This window comes from Pteropus medius, unplaced genomic scaffold (assembly GCF_902729225.1).
Source record: "Pteropus medius unplaced genomic scaffold, Ma_sr-lr_union100, whole genome shotgun sequence".
NCBI lineage: Eukaryota > Metazoa > Chordata > Mammalia > Chiroptera > Pteropodidae > Pteropus > Pteropus medius.
Window position 1 is genome coordinate 29,620,568 of NW_024340696.1, and position 14,783 is coordinate 29,635,350.

Genomic DNA, 14,783 nt, shown 5'->3' on the forward strand with positions numbered 1-14,783 from the left:
TGCTTTGATAAAATTATGTGAAGTTTTTAAGTTCAATATTGGCCTTTGTTTTTAGGTGGTAGTTAGAAGTTAGCTAGATAATGGATTTCCAGTCTCATTAGTCAATGCTCGAATACCTTAAGAATGAGTTCATTACTTCAGAAATGAATGATGTTTGGTAAAATTGTTAGTCAATTCAATTGTTTTTAAGAGTAACTCACAAGATTCAAAATTGACTAAAATGATCTCACTTTTATTTTCTCTTTCCTTTCTCACTCTTGGAGGTATCGCTTTAGCAGATGCAAACACAAGCCTTTGGAAATGCTTCCTCCCATATGATCACCAGGCTTGTCCTAAATACAGTAAACATGAAGAACACGAACTACAAGAAAGTGCAAATAACCAGACTGCTTTGCGGTGCCCTATCCTCCTGACTCTCCAAGTGATGACCTGTTCCTATGTGTGTCATCATGGGTAAAATTTTGAACAGCCTTCTGAATTTTACTCAAAAGGGTAAATTATGTGCAATACAGTTTTAGTTTTGTGTATTTTATGGGATTATCTCTTTGAAAATTGATATTTATTGTTTCTATTAATTAGCCTATTTGATTACCAAGAATATAAAGCATATCGATGTTTTATTATGTGGAAGTTTTTTTAAAAATCACGACTTATTTTAAAATACGAATCTTTGCTTTTTTATGCCTTGACTCTGAGCAGGAACTATTAATGTATTATTCAGTGAAATATTCTTTATTCTTTAATCCTAGAATTTTGAAATCTCTGTCTAAATGTAGAAATACTGTATGAAAGGAGGGAAGCAGCAGTAAATCAGAAGGAAGATGGGAAAGTGAAGGTACTTACTAGAATCTGCCCTTGTTTGCAGTTCTCTTGCTTGATTGAGGAGGTGCTCGCTTTCATCTTTATGGTAAATGATTTGAGTATCAATGCCACTCACAGCCTACAAAAGAATTGGGTGGAGAGAGTAAAAATAACAGTGCAACAAATTTTTGTGGTTTTAGGATTTAAGAGACACAGTTTATCTGCTAAATACTAAGCAAAATTCATACAGCTTTATTTTCATAGCTCGAAGTCAAAGTCAAAGGTGAACATGAAACAGTAGTGTCCTTGACATTTTCGAGATAAATGTTTTTTGAGGAAAATTCAATGAACCAATAATAGCGCCTGGCCAAGGCCTCGCCAAAGTGCTTGTCATATGTAGAAACCATCAATAAACAATTTCTGAGTTGAAAAAAATCAAAAGGTAAAAGAGACTAAGGAGTACAAATTGTCAGTTATAAAACTAATCATGGGGACGTAAAGTACAGCTTAGGGAATACAGTCAATAATATTGCAGCAATTATGTATGTTGTCAGATGGGTAGTAGACTCTTGGGGTGATCACTTCGTAAGTTATATAAATGTCTAATCCTGTGTTATACACCTGAAACTAATATAATATTGTATAATAAGTGTAATTGGAAAATAAACTTAAAAAAAGAAAAAAATCTGAATATATACCTGGGAATAGTCTTGGATATGTTTTATTCAGGGACTGTGACATGAAAAAGCTGGTTAGGGAACTGGCATTTGCTGTCTGGGATAAGGCACACCTTGAACAACATGCCCTGCTAAAACATTCATAACATAAATAAATGGTCTTTTCTTAGTTCTCCTGTTCTGCCATTTGTATTACATTGGAAGAGATGACATGAGAAAACAGAAAAGTCATAAGCCCAGAAAAGGCAAAATATAAATGATCTTTGAAATAAAGGAAAACTCACATCGTATATTCGGTCAGTGATGTTCAAAGCCAATTCTGCTGTTTCATTGGCTTCATTAACATAATTGGCTATATTTTCATAGACATTCGAAGCATCCAAAGCCTTCTGGACCAGCCCATTCATATCTGAACTGTGCAAATTCCTGTTAATGAACAAACTTATCATTATTTTTCCTTCTTACCTCCTTGGGAAATAGGGCCATTTTTAGGGCTTGATTTGAATATATCCTTCCTGTTATTCAAAGTCACCTGGCTTGACAAGGTTTTCCTAAGCTGCCTTTCCTTTGCATTCCTCTGCCTTTGGTACCCCCAAGACTACACTAGTTTGGACCCATGGCAGCTGCCTGCCTGACAGTGGCCACAGAAAAAGGAAATGATGATTTAAAAACAACATTCTGCAATTCTTCAAGTGAGAATTCATGTGGCTGTGGTCAGGCACGGGAATGAACCCAGTCATCCCCATCTACTACTTAACCAGATCAGCATTGTTAGTCCCTCTCCATAAAAGAAACTAAGGCTCTCGGAGAGGGTGCATAACCTCAGCATGGTTAGGTATTAGCTGGTTTCACTCTGTTCATTCAACCTTATTTTTCTCTTTTATTCACCTTATATAGCAGATTATATTTTTCCTTAAGAAGGGGAATAACATGCACCGAGCATCTATGTGCAGATACTGGGCTAGCCTTGTTCCATACAGTAAATTTTTAATTATTACCATGCCCATGCTCAAGATACCGTTATTCCCTCTTCACAGAAGCAAGCAAGGCTCTGAAGAGAGTGCATGGCTTGCCCAGGGCACACTTTATTAAGGTTTTTCTCACTCCTGAGACAAACACTTTTCCCCCTATAATATAAATGCCAACTCCCCACCCCCGCTTCTGCGGATTATTCTGAATCCTTTGTCTCAATTTTATTCATGCCAGCACACTGCTTGCTGTAGAGCAGCATTTAGAGAAGGTATGTGTTGAGATCTCAATCAGTGGGATGCAGTTATTACAATGACAAAAGAAGGATGAAGAGAGCCTGAGAATGGACTTCAAGAATAATATTCTGTGAATACAGCATATTATCCAAAGCAGTGTTTTATCCAAGCTCCATTTTATTGGCTTGATCAGAAGCACATTTCCTGGGAGCATGACAGTTGGTGGATATAACACCATCTCACACCAAAACTACATGTGACCTCTCACTCTCCTCTCAGGAGATTTAGGAGAAAATTTGAAAATTTTGGCAATCTGAAATAAAAAGATTATTTAAGTTTTGAATAGAAGTTACTATTGGTTCTTATTTTGTTCTTGACCTTTATCCTTATTTCTAATTGCCAGATTTGTAGTCTTTCTCTATAATCATCTCATTATTTATCTATTATTTCAGAGTCATGAATTCAATTCAATTTTTCAGTACATTTCAATTAACATTAATTTAGTGCCCAAGGGGTGCATGATTCTCTTTTAAATGGTAGGAGAAAAATTGCCCATTGATTTTTCTCTTAATAGGTATTGAAATCAATTAGTTCCTGCTGGGCACTGTGGAGTGTCCAGAGTATTTACCAGAAGTCAGTTACACCGCCAACTTCCAACCACTTGGGTGTGGAAAACTAATGCTACCTATGAAATTAATAGACAGGTGATGATGGTAGATTTAGACCTTGTAGAGGGATCTGATATACTTGATAATATTTTGTGCAGCAGTTATGCCCTTAAACAAAACACATTAGGTTTGTGGAACAGAATCCTCTTTCCCTGAACTGACAGATTTTTAAAAATCTAAAAACTGTCTCCCTAAAGCAATTGCAATAAACAATGTTTGGCTCTCAGACTGACCATCAACAAACAAATAAATGAGCAAACGTAATCCTCAAACCAAGCTATGAACATTGTATCCCAGTAGCTCCGGCATTTGGAATTGAATAAAAATTATTCAGCCTATGCAGAGATTTGCATTTCTAAAACCAGAATATTACCTGCTCAGTTCTTCAGCCTCTTGGTGAAGGTTCTGTGCATGGTCAACAGCTTCTTGGACTAAATCGTGATTGAGGTTACTTAGGTTGGCTAGCTTTCCCTGTAGTTCACTTCTGGCTCCATCTATTTCTGCGTAAATTCCTGATGCGTTCTTAAGAAAATGTTTTAAAAAATGAATTGAATTTAGAAGAACTTAAAACATTTTCCCCAAAGAATATCAAAAGATAATCTTTATTCTTCCTTATTGTGAAGTTCAGTAAATTTCAAGCCAGGTCTACAAGAGTCTACAATATTATAAGTAGATATTTATCTATTTCTGTTGAATCTTCAACTCCTTCTTCTCTACTGATTGCTTCCCTAGCATTCAGAAATGCTTTGCTGTCTCTGATTTGAAAACGAAACGAAACGAAACGAAACGAAACGAAGCTAAACTAAACGAAACTAAACGAAACGAAACTAAACTAAACTAAACTAAACAAAACAATTAAACTAAGCAAAACTAACCTAAGCTAGCCTGTGTGACACTGGTCTCTCCCACTCTCCTATTTCACCGGCCAGGATGAAGACTTTAAAAGCTGCTATTCCTTAGGGTTTGACTCAGCCCCTTCCTCCCTGAGTGATCTAACTTCCTCGCCTGCGCTCATTCTTTTAGTCTTCTAATCCATTCTCTGCCATCCAACAGGGATTGTTATCTTCCTATTAAGTAAATCTGATTGTATTATTTCCCTTCTCAAAACCAGCTATTGCTTTGCAGGAACAAATCCAATTCCTTAGCATGTCTTCATCAACTGACTCCTCCTCTCTTACCAATTTCATCATTTATTACCACTCCTCATCCTACTACCTTCCAGGGTCCAACCTTGACTAACTGATCATTGTTTTAATGCTCCATAATTTTTCTGGCCCCTGTGTCCTTGCACACATTATTTTCCCTGTGTGGGGAATACCTTTCCTTTCTTTTATATCTGATCTATCTAGAAAATTTGTACTCATCTTCCAAATGCAACTCTAATAGCACTTCCTTTGTGAAGCCCTCCTTAACAACTCCAGGGTGAGTTGAGTAGGGATATATATAACACACACACACACACACACACACACACACACACACATATACATATACATACATATATATATATACACATACACATACATATATATATACATAAATATATATGTATATGTGTGTGTGTATATGTGTGTGTTTGTATGTATATATATATAATTTATCCACATATCTCATTACTATAATCCTTTTACTTGAATATTACACTCACCAGATTACACAATTTTGGGAGACAAAAACTATGTTTATTTTGATATTCCCAGAATGTAGCACAGTCCCTGGCATATAGGGTTTATTTTTATGGAGACAGTATTAAACCTCTAGCCATTTGGTTGGTCATCTGGGAAATAATACTTTGAAAAAAATAGTTTTAATTGTATAAGCAGAAAAATACCATGGACTCTCCACTTTTACTTATTAATTCATTCAACAAATATTTATTGTATGACTACTATATACCAGACACTCTTTTAGGATACACAGCTGTGAACACAGTCTCTACTTTCAAAGAATTTACAATCTGGTGGGAAGATACAGATCATCAACAAGTGATCAAATAAGTGAGCAAGCTAATTTCAGGGAGTAAAAAGTATTTTGAATCAAATACAACAGGTAAGATGGTTTGGAGAGTGAATAAAGGTAAGAGGACACTTAGATTGAATGGTCACAAGGCCACTAGCAATTTGAAGATTTGGGGACAGCAAGTGCAAAGATCCTGAGGCAGGAAAAAGTATGGCATGTTGGAAAAATAGAGAGGAGTTGGGATGTAACAATCTGGAGTGCAGTGAGTGAGGGAGAGAGTAGGGTATGAGGTCAAAGGAGTGGGCCAGAGCCAGGTCACTTAGAGGGTCTCATGGGCCATAGTAAAGTGAGCTTGTTTCTTATAAGTGTTAATAGAGATTTTATGTGGGAGAAATAATGTGATCTGTTTATGTCTTTAAAGGATTATTCTGCTATTGCATAGAAAATGACTATTGACGGGCAGAAGTAGAAGCAAATGGATCAGTAGGAGGCTCTTATGGCAGCTCACATTGGGGATGAGGTGACTTAGATTAAGTAGTAGCAGCAGAGAAGAAGGTAGTGATAGGAAATCAGAATTCATTCTGGAGATAGGGCCAACAGGTCTCACTGAAATGGGGGTGAGGAGAAAGGAGAAATCAAGAATGACTGCAGAATTTTGCTTTGAGCTATTGGGTTGTGCCACGTACTGAGGTGGGGGAGACTAGGGAAGGACCAGGTTTCATTCGGAATGTGTTAAATTTAATATGTCTATTACACATCAAAGTGGTAGATGAAACTGAGTTTCCTACAAACCATGCTGAGTTCTTGCTTGAAAACATTGAGTAAGCATTTGGATCTAAGAGTTTGGAACTTGGTGGAGGTATCAGAGTCAGAGGTAAAAATGTGGAATCATGCATATAATTACTCTGTAAAGTCATGAGATTCAATGGGATCAACTAGGGAGAAAGTATAAATAGAAAGAAAGGCCCAGGACTGAACACTGAGCTTTTCATTATCAAGAGCAAGGTTCAACCCGGCCCAGTGCCAAGTATGGCCCAAAGCCTGTTTTTATATAGCTTCTGGCTAAGAATATTTTTATATTTTTAAAGAGTTGTAAAAAAACAAATAAACAAACAAAAAAAACCAACTAACAAACAAAAACCAAAAAGAATAAGAGAGAGCAGTTGTGTGTGGCCTGCAGAGCCTAAAATATTTACCACAGGAATGTGCAGTGGTAAAGCCAGCAAAGGAGGCTGAGAAAAAATGGCCAATGAGGTGGGAGGAGAGCCAAGTGAGTGGGGTGTTGGAGGAGCCAGGACAGGAGCCCCGAGTGTTTAAATAAGGAGAGATGGTTAACAATGCGAGGCTGAGAATGCTGAGGAGAGAGATGCTACATTGAGGTCACTGGTGACTTGGACAAACACAGTTTCAGTGGGACATGGATTTCCGTTTGGAGTAGGTTGAGTACTGTAGACAGCGTGGAGATAGGGGGTGGAAACAGTGACTGTAAATTACTTAGATGTTTTGCCGTGAAGCCGAGCAGAGTAATGAGGCAGAAATTAGAGAAGATATAAGCAAGGGCTTTTTTCTTTTTAATTTTTAAAAGATCGGAGCTATTAGAGCATGTCTGTATGTGAGTAATAACAATCCAGTAAAGAGTAAGAACTGGGTGAAAGAGAAGACAGAGGGCATGCTTTTGGGAGCCCTACCCTGCTACTGTGTTTTCAAGGTGAGGAAGAATAAGATTCAGAGTATGGGTAGAGGGACTGGACTGTGACAGGAAAAGGGACACTTCATTATTTACTATAGGAAGGAAGGTAGAAGTCTAGATAGAGATGCAGGTAAACAGGTAGATTTGGGAACAGAAGATGAGGGGAGTTGTCTTTGTTTCTATTTTTTTCAGTGAAGCATGAAGCATGAAGCAAATATCAGCCATGCTGATAGAACGGGAAGTCAGTTTCCCATTAGTCATGTTGGCTGCACTGATGTGGCCATGATACTTGGGTTCGCTGGGTATATGAAGTTAGAATTCTCAAGTGAGTACAGTAGGAGCATAGGTGAATATGGAAATGAGGGGTGGTTGCAAAGAATGATTATATTGATTATTTTAGCTGCTTAAGGAGGCAGGAGAGGGTATGAGAGCAATAGGATAAATAAAGTGGAAGAGGTCTCCATGTGGTCTGAGATAAGTAAGTGAGATAAGAGATGCTACGCAGGGAGAAAGGTGCTTGAAGCTGGGATTTGGGATGAGATACTGTTTTTGATGACAAAACCTAGGTATGGCCATCAGAGAGGGATAAAAGAGATGGACTGGAGGAAAAGCTTGTTGGATAGGAGTTCAAAGAGCTGGAGGTCTGAGAGCTGGTGGGCTCAGCCATCTAGATTTTGACATCACCAAGGATAGTGTTGGGAGTAGGGATGGAGAGACAGACGGGAACTTGGTGCTGAAATAGCTAAAGAATGACATGGTGACCAGATGACTTTAAAATGACACCCTTTCAAAGATAACACAAATGAGCTAAGAGTACTTTGGTGATGGTTGAATCACTGCATTTTATTGGAAAATTTCTACTTTAAAAAGTATAACTTTTATGGATTTTCACTGCCAGTTTTATTAAACATACGACTTATGAGTAAAGAGTGAGTAGGATGAACCTAGAGTTGTACTTTCAAGAGAACTTTCTGTGATGATATCTGTGCTGTCCAATGTAGTAGCCACTAGCCACATGTGGTGATATGGAGCACCTGAACTATGGCTAATGTGATTGAGGAATTAAAAATGTAATTTTATTTCATTTCAAGTCATTTAAATTTAAATTTAACAGCTGTACATGGCTAGTGGCCACCGTACAATGAAAAAAACTAAAAAATTCAGTCACCTGGTCTTATTTTTATAATACCAGCTACCTTGATAGAATTGAATTGGATTCAATTATTCTTCTGTGACACTGAGCTGCTGTTCTAATGTGCTATCAATGCAAACCTGAACAAGTCACATGGGTTCTTACCTTTATTATATCATCAAGTTCCAAAAGGGTCAGACGAGGTGTTGTCAAAGAGTCTGAAGATGTCCTCAGGGACGTGTTCACCTTGTCCATGTGTCCTCTTATTTTGTCGTGTTGTTTCTTCAGGAAGGAACAAAGGAGAGACAAAGAGGTGGCTTTAGAGAAAGCATCAGGGAGAGTGGTCAGTATCAATTCACTGTCTTTGCATCAAGACAGATCTGGGTTTCCAGCCTAGCCCCCGCACCTGACTGCTATACAGCTTTGGGGAATTCTGCCCACCAGATGCTCAGTTTTCTCATTTATAATGTAGAAATGACAAAAGTAAGCAATCTGGGAGCTTCAAAGCTTAGCTATGATTATTTCTTATAATGTCACCATCTCAGAGAGTTAACACTTCGGAGAGGGCCTTTGACTCTTCATGAATGTAAAGTGGGACTATCGATACAGGAACGTTGGTTCTATATTTGCAATAATAAGAAAATGAATTAATTCAAAACAAACTTTTACCATGTGCTATCTTGGGATACAAATAGCTCATCTGGACAGAAATAATGCATATATAAAATAATATTAACATCCTTTTCGAAATTTAAAATGGTCCTGTCATCAAAGTGCAAAATTGTGATCTTGCTTCCTTCCACTCTGAGCTCATTATGTTAGATGCTCAGGAGTTTTGAAGAGGGAAATCGCCCTAGTTGCTAATACATTTTTTGATGAATGCTTTAATTCTTACCTTCACTTTTGGGTTCTAGAGGCAAGGATGTTATGATTCTGAAGAAATATTATGGAGCTTCGAATGAGTTCAAGAGTTTGAGAGCAGCATAGAATAAAACAGTAAGAGGAAAAAGTAAAAGACTCATTTTATCATCCGAGTGAAAAATGAATTGAAATTACTTGAGAAATGGTAATTTAAATTGGAGTTGAAATCTGTAAGTTATGGTATAATCTAGGCTATCATAGAAATAATTATAAGAGCCTAGATATAAAAGGACATACATTAAGACTTTCTAAGCTCATCTTAATGTCTTTCTTACTTCCTGCAGTCTTTCCTGATTTAGTGGAAAGGAAGATGGAACTCTTCTTCTCTAAATACATTGCTACAGGGAAAGGTAAAGGTCTAGGGACAGAAAAGAATCCTATTTGAATATCCTCTTAATGCAAGAACATTAAAAAACCAATTTCCCCTCAATATCCATCAAGCTTAATACTGTGTGACTACCTGAGATTAATTATTCTTATCTCCACAAGGAAAAGTAGTTATCTAGCTCTGCACTATTTTAAAGTTTATAAGGAAGGGAGGTGAAAAAGTTTGGTTATTATTTAGCTCTCTCAAAGCAATTTTCTTTTTACAGAGTCTGAGACCCTAGACTCTGACCCCATCTGGAAGCCCCTGAATCTGGGTTGCCTTAAGGGAACAGTGGTAACATCTTGAAGTCACAGCCAGACTTCAAAGCTGTGTGCTAACAGCCCTGCATGATAAGTTCATTTGCAGTAGTTGGAAAATAATATGCTTCATGTTAAAGGGTTTCTCCCACTTATCATATATTGCATTAGAAGAATGAATAGAATTAGCTTTGACACGAATAAAGATATTCCCACAAGAAGATGGTCAATTTGACCAAAAAGTTTTGGAAACTGATAATTATGAAGATGACGTAATTAGCACTATTCTGTATGCTTCAGTATCCATTTCACATATGCCAAAAAAAAAAAAAAAAAATTTCTGATCCTTAAAAAAAAATGATAGAAACAGTCTTGGGAAGGCACAGCTTTGGCTTGTGAGAATCTCTACACAGTGCTTTTAAAGAAATGCAAATTAAAGCCACAATGAGATACCACCGCACACCTGTAAGAATGGCTATTTTTAACAAGACAAGTATTAACAAGTGTTGGAGAGGTCATAGATAAAAAGGAATCCTCATATACTGCTGGTGGGAATGCAAATTGGTACAGCCACTATAGAAAACAGTATGGAGGTTCTTCAAAAAATTAAGAATAAAACTACTGTATGATCCAGCAATCCCTCTTCTGGGTATCTACCCGAAAAACTTGAAAACATTTATTCATAAAGATATATGTGCCTCTATGTTCATTGCAGCATTATTTGTGGTGGCCGACACATGGAAGCGGCTTTTGATGAATGACTGAATAAGATGTGGTACATATAAACAATGGAATACGACTCAGTCATAAGAAAAGATAAAATACTACCATCTGCAACGACATGGATAGATCTTAAGACTATCATGCTAAGTGAAATAAGTCAGACAGAAAAAGTCAAGAACCAATGATTTCACTCATATGTGGGATATAAAATGAAAAGTGACAAGTGAATTATCAAGACAAACAAAAACTCAGTATGGTGGTTAGCAGAGGGAAAGCGGGGTGGGAGTGAGGTAGAAAAAGGTAAAGGGGGTCAAATATATGGTTATGGAAGGAAACTTGACTCTGGGTGGTAAACGCACAATATACAAATGATATAAAATTAAACACTTGAAACCAACATAATTTTATTGACCAATGTCACCTCAATAAATTCAATAAAATTTTCAAAAAGTATTTAACCTACTTTTGAAATATAGAATCCTACATTCATCTGATAAAGATTTTTATTATTCTGTTACCCTTTGGGGTTGGGAGCAGAATAGTGAAATAAATATGTACTTATTAGTTGTGTGGCTACTATTGGAACACATCAAAATGATTAAACTATGTGCTTATTTTTGTTTTGTATAAAGATTGGAATTTTAGTGTTCTTTTCTAAGGCATGCTGTAGGTCTAACAGTAAAATGTAAAATTAAAACACTTAAATCGAGTTGTGGACACAGATCCATTAACAGATGGTCACAGACAGAAGGAGATGAGCACAAAGCATACTATGGGATTGCTGGAGAGGAGAACTTGCTAATCAGGAATGGTGAGGTAGGCCTCCTGGAGGAGGTGATACCTGGGGTTATCCAGGTGAAGGAGAAAAAAAGTCTGCTTTTCAGGCAGATGGGAAGACCAGTAGTGTGATATTGTCTGAACTGAATGTGCAAAGCAGGGAAAAGCAGGGGTGAGGCTGAGGAGGCTGGCAGGGCCCATCAGAGAGGGTCCCACATGCCATGGGAAACAGCATAGATGATCCTATACGACAATGTCTTTCAAATGTTTTTAACCATGACCCACGGTAAAAAAAACAAAACAAAACGCATTTTATGTTGCAATCCAGTACGCATACATAATTAAAGCAAAAATGTGATGAAATCATACCTTCCTATAGGTGATGTACTTTGATATTTTCAATTCTATTTTACTTCCTTTTTACTTTTTCTTTTTTTAAAAATGCTGGTTACAACCCTCACAACTTATTTTATAATTCACTAAATGATTGACAAGCTATAGTGTCAAAGGCTCTGCTATAGGTCATAAGGAGAAAATGAAGACTTTAAATATGAGCAAAAGGTAAATGTCAGTTATTTATGTGGGCCACTCTGGCAGGGTAGGGAGGGTGAATTGGAAGGGAGCAAGAACAGAAGAGAGAGAGGAGGAAGCTATTGTGGTTGAAAATGAAGGCCCAAACTAGGGGTTATAGAGAAATAGAAAAGAGGAAAGAGAGCTACAAATATTCCAATAGTAAAATTGGCAGGATCCTGTGGTTGACTAAATGTGGGGGTGGGCAAGAGGAAAAATTCAAGGATAAGGACGAGTCTCAGTAACTCTCTTGAAATCTGCTTGAAGAAATTATTTTATTTTACACTTCTAAATTGTTGTGTAACGTAAGTATGCATTTGTTTAACAAAGAATGCTTTCCTGGTCATTATTCTTCTAAAAAATATTGACTAAGGAATTGATCCTATTAGAAAGTGATAAGTGTAATTCATTTTTATTTAGGACATTTTACGACGACTTACTGAGATGTAGCAATGTAGGGTAGAGAGCCTAGTTTTAGTTGGTTTTGCCAACAATAAAAATAAACATAACTGAATTAATGCATTGGCTCATAGTTATTTCTTATTTTTTCACTCTAATATTTATCAATATGCCCAAAGATGCACCTGCCTTCCTATCACATGACCCTTCTCTATGGCGGTGGTTGCGAGTGCATGCATCGCTCGAAGCAGACATATGAGCACCAGCAGTTCTCAGCCCTCTAGGTGTGGGCATGCACAAATCTTGGCTCCATAGGGATGACTGCCTTTGCAATCTACGGCCACGTCTGGGATTTTCCTCACCTGTTTGTATTTGTATGACCTTGCCCTGAATTAGACTCCCTATCTCTGCAGCTGCTGACCAGCCAGGCTGGTGAGATTTACTCATTATGCCTTTCCAAAAATTACACATATCCTTTCAGGAACATGGTTTTGGGTTCCTTTGGTGTTCTAGTGCTCTCAGTATAAAAAAAGGCAGGCATAAGAATAGTGTAATGCTTACTCATTTGCAAAAGCAACACATCAACACATGCGGTCACAAGCACTGAGAACAACTGCATTCTTATCAATGCAAAAGCTAAACAATTCTAATGGTTTCAACTTGATTTTGGGTGCACACATTTACATTAGCAAATTACAGTGGCAAAAAATGTACACATACTTAAAACATATGAATATTTAAAAATTGTATACCAACTGTCTCTTCTTTGTATAACTTAAATGCTTGAAGCGCATTTTCAGTTAGAGCATCTACTGTACCTCGTGGTCCCGTTGCCTGGCTGCTGTGGCTCTGTTCATGTCTTCCGCATCCCTGACGTGGTCAAGGGCCTGGTCAAGTGATTCCTGGAGGTCTGACAACTTAGCATTGTAATCGTCCAGCTGCTCCAGGACGACAGGAAACAAAGAGCGAGTATCATTGTATAGTCTCTGCCAGCTCTCAGCCTGGTTCAACACTGGGAAGAAACAGACACAGAAACTCAGTCGGGGCTTCTCCCATCTTTTCTCATTCCATCAGCATTTAGCAGAGATGCAAACGTGTCAGGCTATGCCTTTTTTAGCAATAGAGAGTCAAGTTGTTGTTCACAAACAATAGCCTATGTTTTATATTTGAAGTAAAAAAAAAATACTATTTTGTAGGGCTTCAGAACTCCTGATGGCAGTCAGCCAAAAGAAGGACTTGATTAACATTCTTATTAAGATTATGTTTTGTGTGGAAACCATATCATTATACTATGTCGATTATTAGCCAGATTATTATACTAATTTTACCATATAAAGAGGATTTAAATATATTATAGTTTTATTATTAAAAATAACCAAAAGGATATTGTCTGTTACTGACAAATAATGTCCACACCATTCATTGTCTGTATTCTCTCCAGGCAACTGCTTTTAGTTAGGTTCTTTTAGGTCAAACCTGAATTATTATTTTGGGTGGAAAGATTTAAATGGCAATAGTACATTCTTAAAGTTTGTATATGTCTTAGTTGTCTGATCGAAGTTAGATACATTGACTATGTGTCTTAATTCTATATTTCCTCCAGGGAATACCAATCTGTCTTGTTCAGATTTTGTATTTTCTTACATCACTGAGCAAAAGATACAAGTTGATGGCTGAGTAAAGGAAGTGGTTGAAAATGCATTCACCAGGTGGAAGGTGGCTAGGTAGATATGGTTGGTCCCACTTCCCCAAGGCAGTGTTGTTAGATTCCAAAATAGTCAAGCAGCATGGAAGCATTTGGCTGTGATATTAAAGCTCCAGACTTCCTGACTGCTGGCCTCATTCTGACTCAGAAATAGGGCCAGAGATTATTCCTTGGTTCTTACTGTTTCTATGACTTTATATGTTTGCTATTATAAATGCCTTTAAGTCAAGAATATTCCTCTTTTTGAATGTTCGCATTAATTCTTAGCAGAAATCGATAGTGACAATCGCAAGAAAATGATCTATGGGAGGTGTTCCTAACCCTTTTTACGTCACGGGCCCTTTTGTAAATCTAGTAAAACCCTCAGACCCTTTTATTATAATGTGTTTAAAATGCATAGAATAATATACATAAAATTAAAAAGGAGACCAATATATTAAAAACAAATTGGTAATATAATAATATATGTTATTTATTAGTGCATTAAACAATAAGACTTAAAGATGAGACTAATTACTATAATTTCGAATTACTGATGAACTTAATGTTTTAAGATAACAGCAACAGCTAAAATATGATATGCAAACCAATGGCTTCTTTTGTTGACTGTGTAGATTAAAATGACCATAACTACTTTGCAGCTCTTCCCATTGACAGTGGAGTCTATTTCCTCATGCCTTGAATCAGGGCTGGTCTTGACCAAGACAATGGATATGACATTGTTGAGCTCTAAGGCTGGGATTTGAGAAACCTTACACTTTCCATGGCTGCACTCTTGGAAGGCAGCCACCAAGTGAACAAGCCTTGGCTAGTTTCCTTGAGAGTAAGACATGGAGGGAGAGGCCTGACCATCTCAGCTAAGGCCTCAGACATGTGAGTGAGCTCAACCATGCCATATGGAGCAGAGAGATGAGCTGTCTGGGTTGAGTCCA

At 37.3% G+C, this 14,783-nt stretch overlaps 1 protein-coding gene across 4 annotated transcripts in view; it reads right to left on the reverse strand.

Moving 5' to 3' along the window:
- LAMA4 (laminin subunit alpha 4) overlaps nt 1-14,783 on the reverse strand; it is a 127,590-nt gene that overhangs the window by 41,237 nt on the left and 71,570 nt on the right. For all 4 annotated transcript variants that reach the window (XM_039870634.1, XM_039870649.1, XM_039870629.1 and 1 more), the window contains exons 12-16: nt 12,965-13,158; nt 8,298-8,414; nt 3,725-3,873; nt 1,763-1,904; nt 844-940 (exon numbers count right to left, since the gene is read on the reverse strand). In XM_039870634.1, coding sequence (XP_039726568.1) covers nt 844-940; nt 1,763-1,904; nt 3,725-3,873; nt 8,298-8,414; nt 12,965-13,158 — 699 coding nt within the window. The remainder of the gene's footprint in view (nt 1-843; nt 941-1,762; nt 1,905-3,724; nt 3,874-8,297; nt 8,415-12,964; nt 13,159-14,783) is intronic.